The sequence below is a fragment of the Caloenas nicobarica genome, chromosome 2 (genome assembly GCF_036013445.1).
Source record: "Caloenas nicobarica isolate bCalNic1 chromosome 2, bCalNic1.hap1, whole genome shotgun sequence".
Taxonomy (NCBI): domain Eukaryota; kingdom Metazoa; phylum Chordata; class Aves; order Columbiformes; family Columbidae; genus Caloenas; species Caloenas nicobarica.
Genome location: NC_088246.1, coordinates 110,405,503 through 110,422,702, shown reverse-complemented (window position 1 = coordinate 110,422,702; position 17,200 = coordinate 110,405,503). Strand labels below are relative to the sequence as shown.

The 17,200-nt window shown below is 36.7% G+C and overlaps 1 protein-coding gene across 1 annotated transcript in view; it reads right to left on the bottom strand.

Annotated features, from left to right (window-relative positions):
* The window catches only part of PIEZO2 (piezo type mechanosensitive ion channel component 2), a 309,138-nt gene that overhangs the window by 243,418 nt on the left and 48,520 nt on the right, over positions 1-17,200 (bottom strand). The window contains exon 2 of the mRNA XM_065628394.1: positions 12,304-12,399. Within this exon, the coding sequence (XP_065484466.1) occupies positions 12,304-12,399 (96 nt within the window). The remainder of the gene's footprint in view (positions 1-12,303; positions 12,400-17,200) is intronic.

Sequence of the window (17,200 nt, the reverse complement as noted above, 5' to 3'; positions counted from 1 at the left end):
TAGTTGTTAAGACAGATGCAATAAACCAGATCCAAGGAAGAAGCAGAAATCAAAGCAGCAAACAAAATCTGACCAGCTAAACATCCTTGCACTGAAAAAAGGGTGCTTGCTATGAAGGCATAATTTATTCTTCTGTGTTGACAAAAAAAGCCCACTCAATTTAAAGCATGTCTGGTGTCTCTCTCAACATAATGTCAATGAGCTACAACTGAAATAGCAGCCTGAGCCCCTCACATGTACATCATTGAAAAGAAAAAAAAGAAAACACTCTGAAAACTTCAGTCCTCCTGCTGATCAGCAGTGTTCACATGGGCCCTTAAAAGCCTTTTGGAATGCCACCATGCTAAATATTTGATCGACAACCTCTTGCTAATGACAGAGTCAGGTGCTGAAGATGAATGAATCAGCACCTTGTTACTGCCTCCCGTTCCACACGTACATGCTCACACCCCCCGGCCCTCAGCAGCCTGCTGAATGCTGTTTATTTATTTTACTAACAAGTCCAACTCACATTAACTGTCACTGGAATATAAACAGTAGTGACAAAAAGCATCATCACGAATAATTTAATCCAAGCTTTGTGAGTGCTTGAAAATGAGCAGTTTTCTTGCTGTAAACTCAGTCCCTGTGATTTCAACTCCCCGCAGCTTGCCTATGTTTCAGACAATGGTGATAGCAGGAGGTGGGGACATTAGTCTTCCACCTGCACGTTCCCAGTGATCTGAAATGACGTGTTTTATATTCTTCCTACTCTTTTATTTTCCAAATCTAGACATAATCGTCTAAGAGAACTCCTCCTTTAGCATAAATGAACTTCTGACTCTCGAGCTCGAGCACAGTACTGATGACCACAGTAATACTCCAAAGTCTTCCAACATTGCCCATCACCTTAGCCAAATCACCAGAAAGTTTCAAGCCCGCAACTGTTAATTGAGCTTAATGTAACATAACCCACTAACCTTCCCCAAACCACTCGACACACAGACAGGCAAACTCTGCAAACCATCTGACCATCAGCATTTATATACAGGTTTGCTGGAGGCACTGCGCAAATGATTTGGGTAACACAGGTCCAGAGGAATTAGTTGAATTACCAGTTCTACTTCCCAACATCACAGGTGACCAAAGGATATATACTGGTTCATAAAGGGACCGTATTCCACTTCAAAATGTGATGGGTTTTTATGCTCACCGTTTTAATTAGAAGCTTATACCTAGGAAACTCCTGATCTACAACCCACCATGTATACACAGTCTCTAGATGGTGTGCCTGCATCCTCATTTAACCCAGAAAGCATTTTTCCTTCTCAGAAGTCCCACAACCCAAATCCAAACCAACAGTTTCCCCTTCCAGACTGGAAAAGTAGAAAAGTTATTTTAAGATATATGAGATGTGCTATTTCTTTCTCACTCTTGTACATTAACATCTCTTGTACATTAACATCTTTTATGTTTCAGTTGCCACACAGACCTTCTCGGCACTTACTCTGAATTCACCTTATCAAAACATTATCTCGGTTGTTTAGCACAACTCAGTTTTAGAAAAGTCATTTTCATTTCTTCCCTTTTTTCCATTTGCTTCAGGATATTTATTTATTCTTCTCTTCCAAATGTATTACAAAATTTGGCAAATTGGACAAGATCATTTACCCCTTATTTTTCAGCATTAGAGTTTTCATTCTTCAATCTAGGGTATCACACCTGCTTTCAGGAGGGAGATTATCAGCCTTTAAAACTTAAGCATGTAAACTCCTTGGGTCTTACATGTCCCTCACATGCCCTGCTTTTCCCTTTTCCAACCTCCTTCCCAGCTTTTGCCTTTGTCTCTGTGTTTAACAGTACTTCCCATATTAAATAGGAGTGTGCTTCAGTATTGAAAGTTTTGGCCATAACTAGACAATAGCTAATTCCTACTTCATCACCAGCGTATGTACCAACCATGCCTTATTTTATATTCATATGGCTAAACATTTTTATTCCTTGTTTCAGTTTCCTTCACAGAGTTTAACTCAGCTTGACTTCTGGCAAATTCTATTTCATCTGAACGCTTCTTGACCTCTAAGACAGTTTCTTTACAAATTATTCTGCTTTTACTCATTCCTTGCAATCTCTGTGTTTATTCTTAATGTTCTTTGTGGGAGTGGTTGGTCAGCAAGTTAGGTCTGGAGTTCACCCCTAAAAGCCACCAGTACTTAAGATGGGAGTTCCAGAAAGGTTGCTGCATTTTTAACTAGAAAATGTCACCACATTCAAATGCTTGAGCTCTTCAGTCACTATCTAGTTTCCCTGAACTGACTTTGCACTTAAGGTTAAGAAAACCTTAAAGATGTTTTTTGTTAACTTTGGATCATAAGAACAGTGATGAACTACTCTTCTCTGACGTCCTTAGTCCTTCCCAAAACCAATTTTAAAATAACACTGATTCTTCACAAGTCAATAATTGTTTGAGAAGCTGTTTGCATTAGGGAAAGATTTGGCTGTATGGTTATTAGAATCATTCATCCTTTAATTTATAGCATCCCATAAGAATTCCATGTCGATTTTCTCCTCTAGTATTATATGAATGCAGCCAGATCTTATAAAACACTTCCCTTCTTCCTGTAATGTAGCTCTGACTTCTAAAAGACTCTACCATAGATACAGATTCAACAACGTCCCTCCTCTCTACAGTCTGCTTCCTGATTTCCAGACCTAAGCAGCTATACCACTGCTATCATTTTTATTCGTGTTTTATTTCTATATCGCACAGCTTTTGACAAAGCTTGACAAAGACATCTCAGCAGAATTGGCACAAGGCAGTTTTGCTACCCTCAGGGATGGTTCACTCCCTCACTGGGGAGGAGGGGGCAGGAGAAAGGGATGGAGTCTCGTACTTGCTGCTGTGCTGCGCAGGCTGAGCAGCAGCAGGGAGGTCAGTGTTCAGCTCGCACAGCCATATTCCCAAAAAAACCAGCCCAGCTGAAGCACTGTGTCACAGCCACAATGCACAGCAGCAGAAAGGGGCTCAAGGAAACTGCATCCTTTGTTGATACCTAAAAACCTGAGCCTGCTACCAAAAATATTGCCTGAAAAAAAGAATAAGCTCCAAGACTTAGAACCAACGAACGACTTCCATTACAAATTTTTGCCACCAAGACTCCTCTGCATTCAGAGCTGTATTTCAAACATGTGGATCCTAGCTGATATGTACACAAATAATGCACATAAAACTATGCCAATGAACAACAACAACAGAAAAGTATACATCCCTGATTTCAAAACCAACACAGAACTGTGAGACTCTTCTCCCAAGTAAGTGACAGGACGAGAGGAAATGGCCTCAAGTTGCACCAGGGGAGGTTTAGATTGGATATTGGGAAAAACTTATTTCCCGAACGGGTTGTCAGGCATTGGAACAGGCTGCCCAGGGAAGTGGTGGAGTCACCATCTCTGGAGGGGTTTAAAAGATGTAGAGATAAGGCTCTTAGGGACATGGTTTAGTGCCAGAGTTAGGTTAACAGTGGACGTTATGAACTTGAGGGTCTTTTCCAACAAAAATGATTCTATGATTTTTCAATCATTTACATGTGCAACACTAAAAAAAAAAAAAAAAAGGCAATTTAACTCAGAGAAATTCATGGTTCAGGACAAAGAGGAGAAAACAAATTCTTGAAGTCTGGCTTTCCTGGCATACTCAGCATCATTCTCTTTCCATCAAAACGTGTGGGGTGACTAAGCGGTATTAGGATTGCAGGACTACATGATGCAAATTCCATCATATTCTACAGCCTAAGGTGCTTCTGTTTTCGTATGATTTTGTCAAATTCATTTTCATAATTTCATTATTTAATTCAATCTAAAAACATGCCACAAGGTCATTCCGAGTTTAAAATCCTTTCATATACACAGTAAGCCTACATCAGATCTGAATTTGGGAAAGTGAGCATATTCAAGGCTCTTGTCAGTGACCAACATTACAGCTGGGTCTACAGCACACTTTCTGCCCCCATCTTGCTCTAACTCATGGCAGAAATTTCTCCCTAGGTTTTAGTAACACTTGTTGGGAGGACTGCAAGCTTATAGCAAACTTTCTTAATTTACCATGTTGTTTCTAGATTAGATTCCCATTTCTGCACTCTCACCTTTCAAATATAACAACAATAAAAGTTTTATTTTGCACATAATTCCTGGAAAGGAAGAAAATTGACTGATTTTCCATAATTTTAACCAAGAAGAACACAAAGGACTGGCTAGGAAAGTAACCTTCATAAGCTGTATAAAGCCAAATTGATATTATTTAGGTGTTGCACATAGCTTAATGAAGTGGAAATTAATTTTAAAAAAATGTTTTCAGAGTTACCACCATGAAAAAAAATTTCTGAGTCTTATCTGTGCCTCTGAATTACTTCTCCATTAAATACATTTGCATTTACCTATAGCTTGGAGGGAAAAGGGAGCTTCGTTTTGGCTCTAGGTCTTTGCTAGAGTTAAATTAAACAATGTTAATTAAACAATGACATATTCAGCCTGAAGCTGACTATCACCAGGGCAGGGGATAGGCTTGGGATCAACTTGAAATATTAACGTAACGAAAGAAATCACTTCCAGATCAACCTATTTTTTTTTTTTTTTCTAAACCAAAAGGTATTCAATATCTAAAGAGAAATATTGCTTTACAATAAATTAGATAATGGAAAACTAATGTGGTCCAGTTTTACAATGAAAAGACTTTTCTGAATTTAAACCTGTGATAGTGTCAACCTCCTTTAAAATGATGGGTTTTTTTTTTTCATTTAATTTAGTATTTCTTCCACCCCCCAAAACAATCACACCAGTCTAATTGCAAACACCTTGTTTCAAAGCCTTTGAAGAATTCTTACCCTCTGCACCAAGAGCACTACCCTTCTCTTCATTTGAATCTTTCCAAAGACCCACGGTCATTGATAACCACACAAAAAATCCCATATCGATTATGTAATTGCAAGTGAAAATAAATTTCTAGTTCTCCTCCTGACTTCTGCATTCACTGCCCCATCTCTGTTGGCTTTGCTTTGTGTGCAGGGTTTCTATCAACATGCTGCTGAACTTCTGCCATACCCAGGTCCAAAAACATTGCCAGCACTCATATGATAAAGAAAAGGGGTGACACGGCATCTTATCGCCGCTTAATAGGAGTCCTTGCTTACAATTTCTTCTGTGGATGCCAAAAATGTAAAACAGCCCAGGATCTGGACTCGACCTTCTCAGAGTGGAATATCCCATTTGGGAACCACACTGCAAGGCAGTGAGAAAGGCACAGGTATTATTTATCATATGCAAAACCAGAAGATTTCTGTACCCCAAGCTGACAGTGCAATGCTTCTTGTGAGTTCACTTTCACTTAGTTGGAGAAGTTTCTAATTCAGTTCATAAGAAAATGTTTTGATAATAAATACTGAGAAAGCAGGCAGTATCATTAACAGAAATGTTCACTGGCTCATAAGCAAGGGGATTTCTGAAGTTGGTTAACATAAAGGTATCGCTTCATTTTCACTCATTCATTGCTAAAACTTCCATTAATAAGTACTTTAGGATTTGACCGACAGATTATAAATAACATGCTCCATTGTTCACTCCTAAGAGAATATTTATAATGTTGGAAGTGGAGAAACCTAACTGAGGTGCAGTATTTTGAGCCAAAGGATGTCTATGTAGCAGCCTGGCATGCCTCCGTAGAAAAACACATGCCCAATCCAGTAGAAATCCAATTTTTAATTGCTGAAAAGCATTTTCTGAGTTTGAAGTACATCTTCATACTAATGCTTTGGGCTTGCACAAATCAACTCAGTAGTTCCAAACACATCCTAAAGAGTTTTCCCACCCCCTTTAATCAGCATCTCTATTATTGCCCAGAGTATTTTCTACCGAGCACTTAAGGATAACGGGTAATAAATCATTTTCAAAAAAAAAGGAACAAATCATCTTTGCAGTTACACAGGCAAAAGGTGGATGAAACCCATCTCAAAAGTATATAAACATAGAGTAAATCTAAAGAGAAAAGGTCAAAACTCATGTTGTACCATCCAAAAAAATGAAGACTTTTTATTGAAATATGTTTTATGTTTTAAACATTTTTCAAAAATATATCCCTTCCCAGCCTAGAAAATCCATACATTTTAATTTATAACAAGATTAGAACATGACTAGGTCTATGGCCTGTCAATGTCCATTCTGGCAGACATGACAGAAAACTCTCTTGAAGAGTGGAAGTGCAGCACCAATACTATTAAAAATCCAGTAAACAGCCACAGCTTTTACCCCTTGTAGGGGTGAACAGGGTTCCAATCATACACCTCAAATGCACAAAATGGCTACCTCTATTTTGGCTGCACTTTCAGATGGTGAAAATAGGTGGGCTGTTATCCCCTATTTAGAGTAGTCCAACTGCAATGCTCCAGAAATAATATACTAATAATAAGTGATATAACTGTTATGAGATGGAAGTAAAAACAGTCATGAAGTCCAACTGCTTGAACTAAAAACAACTCCTTAGACTGAAGCAATAACAGACTTGTAAGCTTAAGATGCACATTTGAATGAATTTCTCTTCAAAGCTGGCAACAAAAACTATGCAGATAAGTCTTTCCAAAATCAAAGTCTGTATTTTCAAAATACAAACTAATTCTTTGTGCATATAATTTAGGAAAACCAGAATGTCTGAAAGCACCCACATTAGCTACATGATTTGTGTTTTCCATCAAATTATTTTAAGAACACTGCTGTGAAAATTATTGGAACTGGCTTAAAGGAGAAGAAAAAAGTTTAAGGATCTTTTCGCATTCTTGATAAAGAGAAAAACATGTAACATTGCAAACATCACCATTCCATAGTGGTGGACATGAAAGACTGTTAGTGAACACATTAGGATGTTATATTATTTAAATGTTTCGTTCTTTGCGGATAGTCCTGTAGTACAGCTTTAAGTATGACATTTGTCATCCATAGGACATAGTTTTAACAGGACTAATGAGGGAGAAGAATTTTGTTAAACCTTTTTTTAAAACATGTATCTCTAAATCAGTGATTTGTTTTGTTTGAGGTTTTAAGTTATTTTCAAGTTATTTCTTCATGTACGCTTTGGGCAGCACTTTATTTGCAAGCAATATTCAGAAAATCTTAAAAAGCTAAAACTGAAGCTCTTTCAGAGCAGAACACTCAGTAATATAGAAAGTACTTTTTTTTATTTTTAAATACAAACTACTCAACCATGAAGTTTTCAGTGTAAGAATTTACAGTTAAGAGGTTAATAATCTTTTTCTGTTTCATGAGTATCACATGACAATATTCGCTTAAGCTCCTTATTTTGTTCAGAAGTCTTAATACCATGCAATGTAGATGAGGTCTAAAATTATGCATCTAATTCAAGATTTTTGGATTCATTGGAGGTCTAAATGGTCAACTCACAGCACTATCATGATGAGCCAGCTTCTATTCAGTAACTATATAGGTTTACACAATTCATAACTTGAACATTTAAGCTAGATGTCTGAAGTCAGATGTCCAAAGTTAGCATGAAACTCCAGAAAACTAGTGCTCCTGAGTGTAAAAAGATTGCTAATAAACAGATGCATTATATTATAGAACTGATGAGTATCTGTAGGAGCATTGTTCACATAAGGAAATCAAAATAATGTTTGTATAAATTTCTTTGGCATATTCATTTGGATCAATATTCCCCTGAAACCTCTTCAGCTATATTTAGTGATCCAAATTTGTCACTGCAACTCTTCGGCATGTTGCAATTACGTGCAGATTATTCCAAATCACAAGCCCTTTCATATCTGCAAAACAAACTCCACTGTTCCATTTCTTTACTGTGGTTTCAGTCATACTCGAAATAATGCTTAATTAACAATTATTATGATTTGGATAGTGTTCATCAGCTTATCAATCTATGCATTTTTAAAACATTTCTACTGATCTGAGTACTGTGTCAAGTTCATTTTTTCGATACAGAAGAGGTACAAGTTTTGCCATGCTGAGCAGTACCTTAGTTCAGAAGCAATCCCATTTGGTTTTGCCATTAATACAAGCAGAGTCAGCAAAATCTAGCATATATGTGAAATTAAGTGCTTCCAGCCCCCTCGCTTTTGTTTTTATTTACATGGTGACTGGCTACAGAGTCCTATTAATCAGAAACTCTGAAATCAAATAAAGGAAGTTAACAAAACTAACTAAATGCAAACTCAGGTCTGTTACAGAAAAAAAGAAAAACAACAACAACAACGCAACACAAACCAGTTATTTAGTACTGCTAAATGAGCCATTGGCTCAAGACAGGGCAAATGTATGTAGCCATGCTTTATTATTTCTTTAATAACAGCATGTACAAACCTTTATTAAGCACAAGGACATAATTACAGTAGACATTAGACACAATGAAAAAAGATAACTAATACACAACCGCACAATTGAAGAAGTTAGAAACTAGGCTATTGCATAGCTTACTGTCCATTTGTCATCTCCAGAGAACCAGGTAACCAATCAGTTGCTGATTTTAAAGATAAATCGTATGGAAAATCACTGCCAAAAATCATGCAGCTTTAAAACACATGCAAAGAGGCATCTGCCTCAAAAGCAGTTCCCATCAGCAATCCTTAAAAATTGGTCTCATCATTTTAAACTACTCCTGTAGACAAGAAATGCTATTGGCAATGATTTTTTTCTTCCACAGTTGTTTCATGAAGAGTAGCACATTTTGCTGTTTAGCCAGCTTTGTCATCACTGATTTCAATAATAGACAGAGCTGAACAAGAGAGTTAGCCAAGCACATTTTCAGCTGCACATACATGTTTGTGAATATATTTTCCCTTATTCAGTCAGCTTTATAGAAAATTAAGTAATATTTCTGCAAAAATGCATTCAGATAAAACTTAAATAACTCAGCGTTTCAGCTCTAACTGAAGGAGATGTCTCCCATACTTCAAAAGATGTAGGTATTTTCACCTGACAGGTAGTATCTTAAAATAAATATACTGACTATATGCAGAAACAGGAGACCGCGCCTTATCTCCGTGATTAATTTTACTTTATCTTAGTAATTATGTTTGTAAAGAGGATTAAATATTTAAGGGGGAAAAAAAGGAAAAAATTACTCATTAATCTTTAGACACTACCTGAACTATTTCAGTGAGTATAATATTTTTTCCCCAGTGTTTCTAACCTTTTACTAATTTGTAATTCCATAGCCTGGAAAACCCCTGAGCTTGGTGGAGAGAAGTCACATAAGCTCAGTAACTGGCAAGTGCAAGGTGATAAACTGGGAAAACAGATGCAAGAGATAGGAATGTTGGTCTGCGGTCGTGACCGGGGAGTTGAATGAGCCGGAAGGAGACAAGGAAGGAAAAGCTTAGTAGTAGGAAAACAGAAAACTCAAAAGAATAAAAAGACTTAACTAAGGGAAGCAAGATTTCAGAAAAAAATGTTGACTTGGATAAAACGGAAGACTCAAAAATACTACTTAAGTAACAAAAATGAAAGCAAAAAAAACGTAAAATATATAGCCACATAGTGGGTTTTGTTGTTTAGGGGGTTTGTTTGTTTTTAATAAATGTTTTTTATTTAACTTTTGACTCTTTGATTTACTGGTGGATTGTCTGGTTTTAGCTATAATAATTCTAGATTTCCCCTTTCTTTTCCATCCTCTGGACATGAAAAAAAAAAATCCCTCACCACTTTCCAGAAAGATACACTTACACAAGCAATTTAAAAAGGTGGCAGGGACAGCGGGTCAAAATTATTGCAGTCAGAAATATTGAATTTATATAAGAAATTAATTCTCATGAACACATCATAATATGAAATTCAGGAGATATGACACACAGTAGGGTGAAACTATCCAAAGTCCTAAGAAAGCATTTTCCTCTGAAGAAAGATTGCTACCACCAATGATGCAAACTAGATGACTTAGTGTCTATCAAATCACATAGGAATTAGTCTTAAACAAATAGATCTTTTTAGACTATAAACGAGGAGAATCCAGATATCTCTCTGCCGTTGCTCTTGGCATCTAGAAAATCACTCTCTTTATCCTGTCAATCACTTCTCCTGGCACAGAAAAGGCAGTAGTAAAACACAGAAAACCAACAGGGTAATTGTGCATTATCTGAGAACCTGCATCCAAATTCCCCAATGAGCGCCTCCCCCTCAGTTGCCACCTCCTGTACTTCTAAGAGAAACCAAGTCACAGCTGGGCATTTACTGATGTTCCGTTCTTACACTGTCCTCATAATTACCCCTGTAAAAACGACTGACAGCCTTACCTAGAGTGGGATTTCCTACCTTTTATGCTTTATTTATTTTTCAGCTCTGTTTTTGCTGGCTCCAGTGGATACTTACACAGTCAACATAAACTAAGCCCACCCAATGGGTATGTATTCCCGCTAGAAGACAATGTGTGAGGTTCTTAGACTGACTGCTAGAAACTGGGTGAATAATGGTGTGGAGAAGTAGAAGAGCGTGAAGAGACATGATATAAATGTAGGAATTAAGTAACAAAATACAAATGCTAATCAGACCTTTTCCACTTCTGTACTGTAGTACTTTGTGAAGATGGCATTTTCACCAAGGAGTGAGATATTTGAACTCTTTAGCTAAGAGACCAGATCTCAAAAGCACCCTAATTCTCACCTGATTCCTTGCCTTGTTCCTTAGCTCTATCAAGATACCTCAATTACAATTCACAGAGATTCCAAATCTGGCGTCATTCAAATCTATCCCACTCTAAGCAATTTTTGGAAATCTGACTTCAATCTATTTGTAACTCATATCCCATTTATGAGTAACATTTGGCAATACTACTACCCCTGTGCAATCCTTTGCACTTCTTTTCCTTTAGCTTAGGTGTCGAGACTGTGTAGCACCATGGGTATCTCTGTCAATTGATACTACTATAATCACACCAAATAATCATAAAGAAAAACCAAAAAAAGAATGTAAAATGGATTAATTCAATGCAGATTCTCTTTTAAATGAATCTAGCCTGTGAAATGCACGGTGGCAGGATACAATTTTGGTAAGCCCTTCCAAAATTTAAAAAAAAAAAAAAAAAGGGATCAGCATCTATCCAAGCTAAAATAAAGTCAAAACACTGAACTGTCATAATTAGGATAGGTCAGGATATGCTTTCCATGACACAAATGTAACTCTGCCTTGCTTCTCCCTGCTAGAACCTAGAGGAGCAAGTTCTCTTCCTCACACAGCTTCCCCTATACACAGACTGGGTGAAAATCTGCATCAACAGAACTCATATGCACGAACAGATGAAACAAGAGGGCTTTCTTTAGTTTTGTCTCCTTCCCTCCTCAAATTAGCTGTTAAAGGGAAACACTAGTAAAAACTGGTACAACAGAAGTTGTACTTCCACTTGTAAAACCTGATCGGAACTGTCACCATGTGCCATGCAGTGATGAACAGTTCATCAGACAGTTCTGAAACTCCTGCTTCCTCTCTCCATCTTCTCAGTAAAGAGAAAAAAGGATGACAGCATGAAGGGTCACGCTAAACCAGAACCTGGAACCAGAACCGAGAACTCTCCTCGGAGAATTCAAGAAAAGTTTCATGTATTTCTTTTCTCAGGGGAGGTGGCCCAATGGCCATAAATACAGGCAGGACACAGAAATGGATGTTTAGAAGGACACCTGTCTATAAAACATTTGAAACTACGTCCCTTTTCAGGTAGCACACTGAAAACTACATGTTTGGTGTCAATCTGTTGCTCAGTCAAATCACAGTGAGTTCTTCAGGTAAGAAAGAGTATCACCTTCTGTTAACCACTGTTTACAAGACAGAGAGCAAGCATTTTTAGTTATTTTTACTAAGGCAGTTGTATAAAGTCAGAATGGAAGTGATGTTTAAACAAGTGTCTAACATACAGTCGGATGAAAAATCAGAGACCAAATTTAATTATCAAAACTACAAATCCAGATCTGAGGCACAGTCTCTGATAGGATGGCTTGGGGGGGGGGGTGTGTTCTGAAAGCTCATTTTTCACCCAAACCATGTCAGTATTCCAGGTGAAATAATGCCATAAAAAGGATCCCCCGATACCACTATCAGATAGCCCTGCTGCACCTTGGGGCAAGAATGGCATCATGCTTGGAAGTCCTTTAACACCAAAGCCACCATATAGAGAAACTACAGTGTCAGGGAATTTACAGTATGTATTACAAGTTAGCTCATCTAATGAGGGGACAATGCTCAGGACTTCACCTTCTACTACACAAAGGCTTTTGCATGTTCTGTGTCCACCACATGTTCTGAAGAATGAAGCAATGAACATCCTACCTTGCATCGTTGTTTTTGTGGGTTCTGAAAACAGTGGAATGAGCAGGAGGTAGATGAGGTAGACAAAGGAGAGCCCATTATAACGGAAAGCACAGGCTGCGATGAGAAAAAAGAAAAAGAACATGTTGCTTAATCAGCCTGGGGTAATCAAATTCAATAGCACAAAGCATTTCCCATTTGAGTTTACTGTTTACCTTATCCATTTTTCACCACTTAATTAAACAATTTCTACACACTTATTCAAGTTAATTCTTAAAATAAATAATAAAACTAAATATATTTCTTAAGTATTTTCACAGGAATATACATTTTAAGCTTAGCAAAAGATGTATCCAAGCTGCAAAGACTTTGTCCAGAATGATGGACAAGTTAGTTGTTACCTAAACTTTTTACTTTCCTCATACATAAACTCATTAAACCGTTGCCCACAAAAATATATAACGATGCATAAATCTCTTTAAGAAGCTACGTACAAGTTCATTACACTACAATTAAGGATTATCAGTAAACAATGCAGAAAAATGAAGCATATTTAGATTCCAAATTACAGCATGTCTAAAATCGCCAGTTATCCTTAAAATAGCAATGTCTTTAAATCATTAAAGAGGTCTTTGAACCTTACTACCAGCCATTTGTTTGAATGAACTTTTGCCAAAGTTCTTCTAGTGAAAAGACTGTGAACTACAAATGAAAAAGGGCTTCACAGCAACTTGCAACTGGTGTTATACAAGTTTTTGTAAAGAATGTAACTACTCTGCTGACTTTGTCTAATATTTGCTTTTCTATTTTGAAAATTTAGTGTAAGTGTATTTTCCTGAAAGGTGAGCAGTCCCTTACAACAAGCAGCAGCAATATTGCTCCAACCAAGGCGTATCTTTTCAAATAATGTCATGCATATTCTGTGCATGGACTTCCATACAGAAAAGATTAAAAAAAAAAAAAATTACAATCTGTAGTTCCTCTGTGCAGCAGATGTTAAAATATTGTAAGACCTACCACATTCAATCGTTCCCATGAAATAAGCCAACTGCAGAGGAGTCAGGACACGAATTAACCTCTCCATTTATTTACTCATGGAACCTAAGTAGTATCAATTAAGTCTTCTCAGCTATATCCAAAACAACTTGGTTTTGGAGAACAGATACAGCCTTAGTCCTGCCAGAAATGTGTATTCCAAAAGAAAACAAGTTTCTCCAGCTACAACCTGAGGAAATTTCATTGAGACTATACTGGAAACGAGTTAACAAATTAAGCATTAATTGGTCCTCATCCTCATCACATCCATCCATCTTAGTTATAAAACTGAGAAGTCTCTACATCAACAAACAAATCCATACAGTAGCTATAATTTTTATTTCCCAAGCTATCCAATGTTTTGAACAAACAACTCGATTTCCTTAATAGCCCTGATAGAAAGACTCGGGATTTATGCTCCACATCTGCAGCTTAGCCAAGAAATGTGTGAACTTTGTGGGTAAATCTAGTAAGAAGGAAGGACAAGAAGCATTTATGCTCTACTTCTAAACTCATATGATCCTGCCACCAGCCTTCAAAAAAAGCTGTCAAGGACAATAAAATCCACCAAAGCTTGATAGAGGGGTTTTCAGACTGAAATCCAGAATACTTAAGAGGAGCTTCTCACTCCCCTGTAAGAATTTAAACTCACTCACAACTCAGGCCCCCTTTATAACCACAGCTTTTAAAGGCCACACAAAGACTTACACCTGCACTTGTAACTAAGAAAAACCGCAACATAGGGTGAATAGGACCTATCCCACTGGGAAATCCTGTGAGCAATTATTAAAGCTTTAAAGTGAATGTACTTGAAAAGAAGGAATCAGCCCCACTGCTGTGCACCTACTCTCCGGATGCCCTGCAGAGGAGCACAGGAGGTGCTATGGCCATGAGTGGCCTCCTGGAATGAATGGCAAAGAGGAAACTCCTGAAATCAGGAGAAATCCATAAATCAGCCTTTCTGCAAGTTTAATTTGGGGTGGAAAGAAGGGCTTTGGCATTCATTGGAAAAGGTACAATAGTGTTTCAAGGCTGATCTAAAGCCTGAAGGCTTTTCCCCTTCAAGGGGAAGGATCAATGTCCTCAGTCATTCTGGTAGCAGAATAATACTATTAGCAGATAATACTATTATCCAGTTATTAAAGGAATTGTGTCCATCAGCTTTTAATCATGTTAAGCAGCCTTCTTGATTTCAGTGCAATATCACACAGATTTTCTTCTTCCTTCAGAATCGAGCTTGCTACATTTCTTGTAGAACACTTAGCACTCAGTTTTCTCAGTACAAAGACAGAAAACAGCAACTGTGTGCTTTAGGTACCCTCTTTTATTAGCCTTATTTCAATGAATGCCTTGCTAACAAGTCCATGCCAAATACTTAGAACGTCTATTTATTTGGAAGCATGCTCCAGCAAACTAGTAACCTTGGCTAGACATTGCCTGGGAAATCCATCTTTATTCAAGCAGTTGCAAGAGCACCAGCAATACATTTATCAGAATTAATAAATTAAAACCCCCAAAACTTAGCTGCAACATTTTTACTGTTCTCTGCTGCAAATATTTCACTACTTCCATATCGTGTTTATCTCCATTCTTCTAGTACATCTTGGCAAAGAGAGTAGTGCCTTACCAAGCCAATGTGCCAGGGCAAGGAGCCATGATTGGACATATTTTTTGCAAGATAAAAGATTAGAAAACAGCAGCTGCCCTGTATTTATATATTTACACTGCACTGCCACATTATTTGTCAAATATATGTATTCTTAAGTTCCAATACTCAAAACTATCTAGAACAAGTTGCCGGGCATATAATCAGCTTCAGTTCATCACTGATACAACAACAAAGGATGATCCAAAAAAGCAAATGAACTCAATTGTCTGTATTCCCTCTGGCATTGCCCTTTTGCAAAGGCAGCCATACACAGATGTCCATCACAGTGCAAAGTCCCATTGCAGGTCAATGGAATTCTACCAACAGAAAAAGCACCTATACAAATGAATTTCTTGCAAACCAGTTGGTATAGAAATTTCTGGGTATTTGGGCTACATTGGTCAGTTTACACTATCAAAATTAATGTAATTTTAGCATTTTAGGCTTGTTACCTCTCCTCAAAATTGTCTAATTGATTATCAAAATTAATTTCAGAGGAATTATCCTTGAACTATATTTACCTCAACATGTACTGCTTTCTATTTCTCGACCCAAGGAGACTGTGTTCTCAAAAAGAGTTTTTTTCTCCACAACTACATAAACTGGACTATTAAAAGAGATTACTTCTCCATACAAACCTTCCCTTTTTTTTTTTTCATGTAAAGTGTCCTGAAGAAATACAAAATATTTTGAAGACATTTGTTAAAAAGAAATATTTCCTAAGCTGAACATGTTAATTTTATTAGTGACCAGGAAAACCTTCAGTTCCATAATTTCAGAAGTATGGATTTTCTTAAAACGAATACTAAACAAAAAGATTAAATAGGTAAATATACCACGCATGCAAAGTCTGTATGCACTTTCATCTCTTCAGTCTTTTCTTTAAAACATATTTATCACCATGTTTTCTGACAGCCTCTAGTAACAATTCCAGAAATGTGATTTTCATCTCTGAAGTTCTACTGTTCAGAGTCCAATGGTAGCAGTAATACACAAATGTGAAAAGATACAAAAAACCCGAGCTATTGATATACAGCACATCATTGTATTAGAAGCAAACTTAGCTTTTTTGTAATCAGCTGAAGTACTTCAGGGAACCTTCCCTTGGGTTGCAAGAAAAGAGCCTTTTATAACATATCCGATTGACTTCTCCATTCATAAGTGATTATTTGAAATATTTCTGTTTTAATGCATAGTGTGCTAAAAATACTACCTTTAAAGACAGGATCAGAATGTCATATAAGACAAAGATGTATGAAATTATTGTAACTTTATGCCATAGCAGTCCGAAAGAAATATATAGTGAAAAAAGTAACATGCAGATGTATAAAATTCTCATGAAAGATTGACATGTAAGCTATTTGTAGCAAAAATTGATAGCTGCAGAATATTTTGTCTTTCTGGCATCCAGTCATTTGTCCAAACAAATGAAAAATTACAGTCACAGGTAACTGATGTCCTTTTCTTTCACCATGTCTGTAAATGTATTCATAATTCACTAATCCTGCTACATGTAATACATATCTTAAAAAATATGCACAAAGAAAAAAAATCTCTAAAGCCTGCTCTGCTGACATATTCTGGGCCTAACAGAGAACAGAAATCAGCTCTGAACACTTAAATCTTGCAATGAAGAACACATTTTATCATATTTTTACAAGATTTTTTTTAAGAAGTGAGTGTGGTGGTTACCTCATACAAGTAAAACTACTCAGGTGAGAAGGTTAATGTTATTATAATATAAAATCTTTCCTATTATGCTACAATCACTAGAGCAAATAGTTCTGTACAAAGCCTTAAAAAAAGTCCCCAATGCTGGCTAGTGTTATTAACATAATAATCCATAATCTCCACTAGAAAAGAGCACCAGAATATGTTAAGTTTAAGAACAACTCTTTAGATAGTATTACTCGAAAACTGAGTTATTTTCTTCTCTTTGTGAAATTAAGAAGAATTGACGTTACAGGGAGCTTATAGATTGCTAATGTTTTAAAGTCTGCTTGCATATTTCTTGGTGTAGTCAATAAAAACAGTCAATATTTCAGCACTAAAAGAGGACATTCATTATTGTACGTTGCTTTTTTATATTTTTAGTTTGAACCATATCTCTAATGCAAAATTAGAAAAAAAAAATTTTATTACAATGAAGTTGAAAAAAGATAGATATGTACAGTATGCACCATACAAAATTTAAAAGAAATCTTTAAAAAAGAGAACATCGTATACCACGTGACA